Source organism: Podarcis tiliguerta (genome assembly GCF_965153285.1).
Source record: "Podarcis tiliguerta genome assembly, chromosome: 4".
Taxonomy (NCBI): Eukaryota; Metazoa; Chordata; class Lepidosauria; order Squamata; family Lacertidae; genus Podarcis; species Podarcis tiliguerta.
In genome coordinates, this window is record NC_139537.1 from 5,982,783 (window position 1) to 5,993,631 (window position 10,849).

Here is a 10,849-nt window from a genome sequence, read left to right on the forward strand (position 1 = left end):
GGGGTTTAGACCGCATTCTGGTCCATTGAGTGGGATTGATCTCAGAGCCTATGTCATCCTCCTATTGATTTTTGATTATTATAACTCAGCCAAACATCAGAAGCGAAGCCCATCCTGTCTCCTTTCCGCTCCAGATTTGACACTGCAACCTCTTGCATTTTTCTCTCTCTGTTCCCCTCTCCAGTTGCAGAGGTCGGTGGTTGCCTCGGGAGAAAAGCAGCAGAAAGCGGACTACCGAATAAGCAAAAGGTAAAGTCTCTTGCTAGCAACACACAGAAATCTCAGGGAACAAAGGAGCTGCTTCGCTTGATGTGCCAACGGATGTGCAAGGAGCTGGCCCCCTCGTGAAATTTAGGGGTGCCTCCAGGGACACCCCACACTGCAGGGTTGAGGCTGCTAGCTTTTTTGTCACGTTTGCAGGCTAGCTCAATCAATCAATCAATCAAAACATTTTCTGCCCTAAATTTCCTTCTACCTTATGTTTTTGTTTAGCAAGAATACATAAACAATACAGTCATACCTCTTGTTACGTTTGCTTCAGGTTAAATCTTTTCAGGTTGCGTCCTGCGGTGACCCGGAAGTACCAGAAAGGGTTACTTCTGGGTTTCGCCGCTCACGCATGCACAGATGCTCAAAATGACACCACGCGCATGCGCGGAAGCGGTGAATCGCTCTGGAACGGATCCCATTTGCAACCAGAGGTACCACTGTACTTTTCATGCAATATTATTTGCAGAATTTTATTGCACTATGATCTTCCTGAGTGGGTCGTGCAAACTGCTCTTCTGAATAACTCATTTTAATAGGGTCTTCTTCTTCTTCTTTGGCGTTCCCTCGTAGCCGAGTAAGATTGTCTTCCTTAAACACAGTCTTAACAATGAGTCCGTAAGTGACTGTGGAGGCCAATTCTGGATCCACACATCCCTCCACAGTGGGGACATTGGTTTCCGGGCGGGAGTTGATCACGGTGTGGATTTGCCAATTGTGCCTTCCTCTTAGCACGTTTCTCCCTTGTGTCCTGAGTTCGAGTGTCTTCAAAGCCCATGACACCTTTGGTGAAGGCTGTTCTCCAACTGGAGCGCTCGCAGGCCAGTGTTTCCCAGTTGTTGGTGTTTATACTACATTTTTAAAGACTTGCCTTGAGACAGTCTTTGAGCCTCTTTTGTTGACCACCAGCATTACGCTTTCCATTTCTAAGTTCAGAATAGAGCAGTTGCTTTGGAAGACGATCATCAGGCATCCGCACAACATGACCAGTCTAACGAAGTTGATGTTGAAGAATCATTGCTTCGACATGGGTGATCTTTGCTTCTTCCAGTACACTGGCATTAGTTTGCCAAGATCCTGTTTTTCTAAATGGAGAGGCTGGGAAGGGGACCAGACGTTCTGTTTGGTTAAGCTGCCACCTTCTGCATGCCAACCAGGTGTTCTGCCACTGAGCAAAGGAATCTGAGCAAGCAATCTAGAGGTGAATAGTTCAGGATCAGGCCTCCCATCTCCCTAGTACGCTATAATCCAGGTTTCTATTCTTCTGCAAACTGCCAAAGGGCAGGATTTATAGCCAACAGCTGCGTTTATCATTCCAGGCTTCCTAGGCTGGGAAAAAATGACTTCATTGAGTCGTCTTGCAATGCAGAGCTAGATATGGAATTTCCACACAAAGGATGACGGAGACATAGGCTGTGGTTGCAGAGCAGCCTTGGCAAATATTTTCCGAGATGATCTCAGCGCCCGGTTTTGCAATCTCGGTTTGAGAGACCCCGCTGACCGCCGGAATTCCATTCTCTGCAGGGTGGGGGGGCTTTGAATTATGGTTGGATGAACGAGCGATTAACTCTTCCCTCACCTCTGGCCCCGTTGGGAAAAACAGAAGGATCTTGGCTTGAAACGGCAGCGGTAAAATGAACAGAATCGTATGCCAGTGAAGATATTTTAAATCGATTAATACTCTGGCCTCATCTGCACTATGCATTTAAAAGCAGCGCTGTACCACTTTAAATAGCCATGCCCCCCCCCCCCAAGAATTGTGAGAGCTGTAATTTGTTTTGGGTTCTGAGCAGGCGCGCTGACTCCAAGGGGCCAAGGCAGTTTCGGGCCCCTCAAAGTAGTCTTGTGAGCCCCCCCCCCTTAAACAGAAAAATTGTACCTATTTACACAACTGCAGGGACGCGGGTGGCGCTGTGGGTTAAAGCCTCAGTGCCTAGGGCTTGCCGATCGAAAGGTCGGCAGTTCGAATCCCCGCGGCGGGGTGCGCTCCCGCTGTTCGGTCCCAGCGCCTGCCAACCTAGCAGTTCGAAAGCACTCTCAGGTGCAAGTAGATAAATAGGGACCGCTTACTAGCGGGAAGGTAAACAGTGTTTCCGTATGCGGCTCTGGCTCGCCAGAGCAGCGATGTCACGCTGGCCACGTGACCCGGAAGTGTCTTCGGACAGCGCTGGCCCTCGGCCTCTTTGAGTGAGATGGGCGCACAACCCTACAGTCTGTCAAGACTGGCCCGTATGGGCAGGGGTACCTTTACCTTTACCTTATACAACTGCACTTCTGAGCTCAACTCTTTCCTGCTCACTGTGCTTTGTTTAGTGCCTGGCTGAAAGACACCTTGGATCCAGCAATCGTGGCTTTAGATCGACGGGTCGCAGCCCTGACTGGCCTCAACACCCAGCCCCCTTACGCAGAATACCTGCAGGTCGTAAACTATGGATTAGGTGGCCACTACGAGCCCCATTTTGACCACGCGACGGTGAGTCTGTTGCTGCAGAGTCCGGCAGGGCATGAAAGCAGTTTGATACAGTAGTTCCTTGGTTCTCAGACTTAATCCATTCCGGAAGTCCGTTCCAAAACCAAAGCGTTCCAAACCCAAGGCGCACTTTCCCACAGAAAGTAATGCAAAAGGGATTAATCCGTCCCAGACTTTTAAAAACAACCCCTAAAACAGCAATTTAATGTGAATTTTACTATCTAACGTGACCGCTGATCCATAAAATGAAAGCAACAATCAATGTGCTGTACTATAAAGTAAATAAGACAGTATTGAAGATGATAAAAATTAAAATTATGATTTTATTTTTTACCTGCACTGATGATAGTCATTGTTCAGATGGGGGGCTTTTATCCATTTCCGCAGTCACACAATCAATTGATCAATAGGTTCCACACAGTCACAAAAACAAATGAACCGAAAAAGCCTCAAAAACAAAAACAAAAAATAAATAGCAAAAACGAAAGTGCCAAACTTAATCCATTCTGGAAGTCCATTTGGCTTCTGAAATGCTCAGAAACCAAGGCGCGACTTCTGATTGGTGCAGGCGCCCCAGAAACAATAGCCAACAGCCGCATCGGATGTTTGGCTTCCAAAAAACGTTTGAAAACCAGAACACTTTTTTCTGGGTTTTCAGAGTTTGGGAACCAAGGCGTTTGAGAATCAAGGCATTTGAGAACCAAGGTCCCACTGTATTGCCTGAGATGTAAACACTTGCATTTTTCTTTGGAAGCAATCCAAGTCTTTCTGTCTTTTTAAACTTCTCTTATTTATAATTATATTTATATTTATAATTATAATTAATTATATTTCCTGCTTCCCCTTGCCACAAGCACAGTCCTAAGCTCCACCTACACTTTAAAATTTAAACCGGTGTGTGTGTGTGTATTTATATAGTTTTTATTAAATGTAAATTGTACATATACATATATACTTGATTTCTTTACAGCATAGATTCCTAACTGAATACTCGAATACAAATCTTTTTCCACCCGTGACTTCCCACCAGTTTGACCGCAGAAGTTCTACACTTGTAGGACAACTTGTAGTTATGCTCAGGTTTTGTGGTAGACAATCCCAGTTCTGGAAGTACTAAAACTTGATGAATGCAACCACCTGGTGTTCCGTAATCAAGGAATTCTCTTTTTTCCCAATGCAGTCGAGAAAAAGCCCCCTTTACAGGATGAAATCCGGAAACCGAATTGCCACGTTGATGGTCTATGTGAGTCTTCTTCTCTTTGCTGGGATCTGCAAAGGATATTGTGGTTTTGCCAGGGAACTCTGTATATGCTTCAAGAAGGGTAGGGCTGCTTTTGTTTTTTGTTTTGTCATTCCATGGCTAAAATGGAAAGTGCCAAGCTTCAAACAGCTGGCCCAGTGTTTCTTTTCCAGCTAGATTTCTGCAGTGTATTTTCTAGGACAAGCGTGATTTGGGAGATGTTTTCACAGGAGGGAAGTGTCACTGGGGCAAAGGGTGACTTGGAGAAGGGAAAACGGGGTGAAGCAGACCTCCCCTGGTATTTCTAAATGCTCATCACACCAGCCAAAGCAGCTATTCTATTTCGCTTCTTTAATGGCAGTGGGGATCACTTCTGCCCATTTTGCAAAGTAGCAAGAGGTGAGGACACATTGTTCTGCCCGGACACTGAGGTCCAGCTCCAAGGGCCTTCTGGCGGTTCCCTCCCTGCGAGAAGTGAGGTTACAGGGAACTGGGCAGAGGGTCTTCTCGGTGGTGGCACCCGCCCTGTGGAGCGCCCTCCCACCAGATGTCAAGGAAATAAACAACTATCTGACTTTTAGAAGGCATCTGAAGGCAGCCCTGCTTAGGGAAGTTTTTAATGTTTGATGTTTTATCGTGTTTTTAATATTCTGTTGGAAGCCGCCCGGAGTGACTGGGGAAACCCAGCCAGATGGGCAAGGTATAAATAAATTATTATTATTATTATTATTATTATTATTATTATTATTTGCATGGGGCTCAAAATCATGACCCTGAGATTAAGTCTCATGTTAATTGGATGTTTTTAATTGGAAAAGTAATAAAAACGATTAAAAAAAAAAAGTCTCATGCTTTATATCCTAGCATTTCCATGCGTCTGGCAACCCACGTCAGAAGTGTAGATTTTGGTGAATTTCCTTGAAAATAGCTCCAAAACTTTCTTTTTCTGTGCAAAAAAACAAAAAACAAACTCAGCATGGTTCTCCCTGTCCTCTTTTAAACTCCACAACAACCCCGTAAGGTAGTTAGGCTGAGAGATATAGAGATATACGCCACCTTGAGCCGAAGGATAACGTTGTCCCATTTCTTTTCCTGCTCAGCTGAGTTTGGTAGAAGCCGGAGGGTCCACAGCCTTCATCTATGCAAACCTCAGCATTCCTGCTGTCAAGGTGAGGTCTGTGTGTTGTGAACTGCAGAAAGAAGGGTTCTCTGAGGAGTGAAAAGAGGTATCAAAGGTAACAAGATCAAAAGAGAGAGAGGAACAAGTCATCAACTTCCTTGCAAAATAAAAAAGAGGCGTCTGAGGCTCAAATTTATCATCCGCCCAGACCTTTGGCAGCTGTGCCAACACACCCCTTTGTGTTCAGGGGGCTGTCTTTTTTCAGCAAATGTTTCTTCAGGGAAACTGCCCCTCTGCGCATGCTCAGAGGAACAGGATTTGTGCATTTATCTGGGGACTAGGTTATTTCTCTGCACACATGCCATGAAGGTGCTTGTTCCCTGGGGACGTGGGTGGCGCTGTGGTCTAAACCACTGAGCCTCTTGGGCTTGCCGATCAGAAGGTCGGTGGTTTGAATCCCCGCGACGGGGTGAGCTCCCGTTGCTCGGTCCCTGCTCCTGCCAACCTAGCAGTTCGAAAGCACACCAGTGCAAGTAGATAAATAGGTACCGCTCCAGCGGGAAGGTAAACAGCGTTTCCATGCACTCTGGTTTCCATCACTGCGTTCTGTTGCACCAGAAGTGGTTTATGCTGGCCACATGAAAGCTGTCTGTGGACAAACACCGCTTACCTTCCTGCCACAGCAGTACCTACAGTGGGGGGGGAGAATTTGATCCCCTGCTAAATTTGCCCATTTGCCCCCTGGCGAATAAATTACCAGTCCATAATTTTAACGGTAGGTTTATTGTAGCTGTGAGAGACAGAATAACAACAGGAAAAACCCCAGAAACCCAGAAGACAAAAGTCAGAGATGGATGTGGATTATAATGAGTGAAATAAGTATTTGATCCCTTTGCAAAAGATGACTTAGTACTTGGTGGCAAAACCCTTGTTGGCAATTACAGAGGTCAGAGGTTTCTTGTAGGTGGCCTGAAAGCGAGATGGGCATCACAACCCCAGAGTCACCTTTGACTGGACTTAACCGTCCAGGGGTCCTTTACCTTTACCTGTTTTCAGCATGTTTTTTTCAGGGAAACTGACCCCTGTAAATGCTCAAAGGAACGGGATTTGTGTACTCAGCTGGGCGCCTGCCATGCTGCTAAATCTGGAGCCGGGGTTATTTCTCTGCAGACACGCCATGAACATTCTTATTCTCTGGTCCCCTTTGCAGAACGCGGCTCTCTTTTGGTGGAACCTTCGCAGGAACGGGGACGGGGACGACGACACCCTCCACGCTGGCTGCCCGGTCCTTGCCGGAGACAAATGGGGTAAGAGGCAGAGCTTAGGGTGCAGGAAGGAAAGAACTGACTGGCTAATTTCAGCCGTCAAGTTCCTACGAGGGTAGGGGGCTCACACAAAAAAGGCCCTGCCGAGGAGCTCGGTCAATTTCACTGCTATGCCATCAAAAGCTGGGAAGTGAAATAGACATGATTAATAATAATAATAATAATAATAATAATAATTTTTTATTTATACCCCGCCCTTCCCGGTTCAGAAAACTGGGCTCAGGGCGGCTAACAAGAAATTTAAAACACTTAATTGATGCAACAAAAAACAGCATAAAATACAGTATAAAACGCGAATAACAATAAATTCAGAATTTAAAAATCAATTTAGGGGGGAAATCCATCCAATAAACATTAGATGATCACCAGGGCTAGCTGGCTAAATTTGTCCTATTAAATAATAAACAATAAATTACTATTATATAACAATAAATTATATAAATTAGTTTTGCCTTCAATTGTGGGAAGGGATGCCTAAAAAGGGGTGAATGTCCTACCGTCCCAAATGTGACTCCTGGGCAGCATTAAGATAAATTCAAGAGTGTTAATAAGTTTCAATGGATGTAATAATGGAACAATGGTACAGTTTTTGTAAAATATGCAGGGACTGATGATATGGCAAATGAGCCATGGAAAGAGAAGACGTCATTGAGATATGAAGGATGTAAAAATGAGCCCTGTACTTTAAATAGTAAAAAATCGTTTGCAGTTTGCCGATATGTGGCAAGAAAAAGCGACGAATAAATGTAATAATAATAATAACTTCGGCTGGCTCAAAGAGCTGCAGCTGGACTGCTGACCAGGGGTGGTTATGGCGAGCAGACGATTCCCGTGATAAAGCAGGTCTTTTTTCCTGGCACAATTCAAAGGGCTGGTTATAACTTATAAAGCCCTATATGGGTGGCGCTGTGGGTTAAACCACAGAGCCTAGGACTTGCCGATCAGAAGGTCGGCGGTTCGAATCCCCACGACAGGGTGAGTTCCCGTTGCTCGGTCCCTGCTCCTGCCAACCTAGCAGTTCAAAAGCACGTCAAAGTGCAAGTAGATAAATAGGTACCGCTCCGGCGGGGAGGCAAACGGCGTTTCCGTGCGCTGCTCTGGTTTTGACAGAAGCGGCTTAGTCCTGCTGGCCACATGACCCGGAAGCTGTACGCCGGCTCCCTCGGCCAGTAAAGCGAGATGAGCGCCGCAACCCCAGAGTCGGCCACGACTGGACCTAATGGTCAGGGGTCCCTTTACTTGACCCACAGGCTGCCTCTTCTCTTTCCCCACGACCTCTGAATTCTTCTTCAGCAGCCTAATAATAATAATAATAATATATTTGTTCCCCAGCCACTCTGGGCGGCTCCCAACAGAATATTAAAAATATGATAAAAGATCAAACATTAAAAACTTCCCTAAACAGGGCTGCCTACAGTTGTCTGGTTAAATACAGGGCTGGTTATGATTTATGAAGCCCAAATGGCTTTGGTCCAGGTTATCTGAAGGACTCTATTTCCCCATAAGAACCTGCTCGAGTTTTGAGAACTTCCAAGGATGCCCTTCAGGGAAAACAGGGTCTTCTCAGCAGTGGCTTCTCCCAGGCAACAAGTCAGACTGGCTCCATCTTTGCTGTCCTGCTGCTAGCAAGTGAAGACCAACAGGGTTTGGGGAACAGCCTGTTTTGAATGAAAACAGTCTTGTGGGTATCATAAAAATGATAATAATTTTATTATTTATACCCCACCCATGTGGCCGGGTTTCCCCAGCCACTCTGGGCGACTTCCAACAAAATATTAAAAATACAAGAGAACATCAAACTGTAAAAACTACCTTCAGATGTCTTCTAAAAGTCAGATAGTTGTTTATTTCCTTGACATCTGATGGGAGGGCGTTCCACAGGGCGGGCACTACCACCAAAAAGGCCCTCTGCCTGGTTCCCTGTAACCTCACTTCTCGCAGGGAGGGAACCGCCAAAAGGCCCTCGGAGCCGGACCTCAGTGTCCAGGCAGAATGATGGGGGTGGAGACGCTCCTATCATACTGCTTTTATCATAATGCTCTGTATATCTTAAGAGATCTCATCTAGATATCTGTATCTGTATCTATATCTATATCTAAATTGCTTTTCAATTTAACTTGAAAACATCAAGCTAGAAGTAATAATAAAGACAGTCATAAGAGCGGAAGAATAAAAGCGCAAGATAATAGAATGATAATCATAATAATCAAAGAATGCTTGAAAAAGAATGAGTGGTATAAAATATATTCGACAGTGGAATACAAGGTTCCTCCTTGTACCAAACATATCAAATAATCATGAAAGTTGCCAAATAGACTCATATTTAATTGTTTTTTAGTTACTGCTTTTTCCTCTCTGTGTTTTTAGCTGTTTCTGATTTAACTGTAAGCTGCCTTGAGCAGTTCCTATCAGGGGGGAATGCAGGACATATTATTATTATTATTATTATTATTATTATTATTATTATTATTAATCCCCTCCTCTCTTTAATAGTGGCCAACAAGTGGTTCCATGAACATGGACAGGAATTTCGGAGGCCGTGTGGCACCAGCCCGGAAGACTAAAATGTTCAAGTGCTCTCAGCTGGGTTCGGCGAATGCCAGGGGCTCAAGTGTGGGGAGAGAATCTGGGCCCACTCCCTATCCCAACACAGCCTGGTCCGGAAAGACCACCTCGGAGTGAACCACAGCCAAACCACACCTTGGCAAAGATTTTCTCAGGCATCCGAGAAAGAAAAGACCTGTTGATGTAGCACATCGTTAAACTATGGAACTACCTGCCACTGGGTGCAGTGATTGGCCACCAACCTGGACGGCTTTAAGAGGATGGGACAAATTCGTGGAGGAAAGGGCTGTCGGTGGCCTCTGGCCGCAATGGAGCCGCAGTCGGAGGCGGTAATGGTTCTGAATCTCAGTTGCTGGAAGCCACAAGAGGGGATAGTTGCTCTTGGGTTCGAATCCTGCCCCATGAGCCTTTGGCTGTGACCATCTTGGCTGTGAGTCTTGGAAGACCTGCTCCCTGCCTTGCAGGTCTTTCCCCTGGGAGGGCAGGGCCTGGACTGACTCCAGCTGCAAAAGCTGAGGCTGAACAGACAGGGTATGGTTTTTTGTTGCCGGTACAGTGGTACCTTGGTTCTCAAACGGCTTGGTACTCAAACAACTTGGAACTCAAACACTGCAAACCCGGAAATAAGTGTTCTGGTTTGTGAACTTTTCCCAGAAGTCGAACATGCTCCATTTTGAGTGCCACACTTCCGTTTTGAGTGTTACACTGAGGTCTGTCTGTTTTTGCTATTTATTTTTGTTTTTGCGGCTTTTTTGCTTTGTTTTTGTGACTGTGTGGAACCCAGTTGTTTTTTTTCGCTTTTGTTTTTTTAAATTATAAATTTTATTAGCATTTTCCACACAACACGAAAAATATCAAAAAATAACAATACACAAAACACAAAAACCAACATTAAAAAACCCACAAAAAATTCATATCAGTTGTTACTGATTGATTGATTGATTGATTGTGTGACTGAAGTACATTGTTTATTGCTTTCATTTTATGGATCAATGGTCTTGTTACATAGTAAAATTCCTGTTAAATTGCTGTTTTAGGGGTTGTTTTTAAAAGTCTGGAACGGATTAATCCCTTTTGCATTACTTTCTATGGGGAAGCGCGCCTTGGTTTTGGAACGCTTTGGTTTTGGAACGGACTTCCGGAACGGATTAAATTTTGTGTACCTTTCTTCTTAGATCTTGTTAGGATTTATGTGAAAATAGTTCCATTTGTTTTTGTATTTTGGATGCCTTTTATTTATTGTTCCTGACGACTTTTGCGACGTTTGTGATGGCATAAATCTTTAAGTGTCGTAAGCCTCCCGGAGTGAGGTCTCAGCTCTGCGGAGATGGTGCACAAATCATGACGGCCGTGATCCGCTTGGCCAGCGGATGGAGGTAGAAACTGTCTCTCATGCCTTGTTACACTGCCGTTTCTACGGGGATATACACTCGGTATTTATTACCCCTGCTATGCAAAAATCTCCAAATGAATCCGAGCTTCAGCGTCTAAAATCCCTGGTAGAGGACAAGGATCCTGAAATCACTTTAGGGGTAGCCAAATTCTGTGTGATTTCCATAAAACTTAGGGAAGAAGCTGTACTATCATAATGATTAAGGTTTTAAATGATAATTTTAGGTTATGTGTTAGTGACTAAGTTTTAATTTATATATTTTTTAACTTTTGCTATATCTGTATTGATGGAACGTGGGTGGCGCTGTGGGTTAAACCACAGCGGCGGGAAGGTAAACGGTGTTTCCGTGCGCTGCTCTGGTTCGCCAGAAGCGGCTTAGTCATGCTGGCCACATGACCCTTTACCTTATATCTTTATTGTTCCTGTTTTATTACTTCCTATTCTCATTTAATCTGTGGACTATCAGGTG

At 44.8% G+C, this 10,849-nt stretch overlaps 1 protein-coding gene and 1 long non-coding RNA gene across 3 annotated transcripts in view; one reads left to right on the plus strand and one right to left on the minus strand.

The window, feature by feature from the left end:
- The window catches only part of P4HA3 (prolyl 4-hydroxylase subunit alpha 3), a 35,188-nt gene extending 25,035 nt beyond the window's left edge, over positions 1-10,153 (plus strand). For both annotated transcript variants that reach the window (XM_083436550.1, XM_083436549.1), the window contains 6 exons: positions 185-249; positions 2,581-2,740; positions 3,918-3,980; positions 5,078-5,146; positions 6,308-6,404; positions 8,916-10,153. In XM_083436550.1, coding sequence (XP_083292676.1) covers positions 185-249; positions 2,581-2,740; positions 3,918-3,980; positions 5,078-5,146; positions 6,308-6,404; positions 8,916-8,986 — 525 coding nt within the window. In that variant the 3' untranslated portion in view covers positions 8,987-10,153. The remainder of the gene's footprint in view (positions 1-184; positions 250-2,580; positions 2,741-3,917; positions 3,981-5,077; positions 5,147-6,307; positions 6,405-8,915) is intronic.
- LOC310675926 lies at positions 4,764-5,088 on the minus strand. Its single transcript, XR_014510324.1, has 2 exons — positions 5,034-5,088; positions 4,764-4,923 (listed from the first exon to the last, which is right to left on the minus strand). It is a non-coding gene; the product is annotated as an uncharacterized lncRNA (long non-coding RNA).
- Positions 10,154-10,849: the final 696 nt, after the last annotated feature.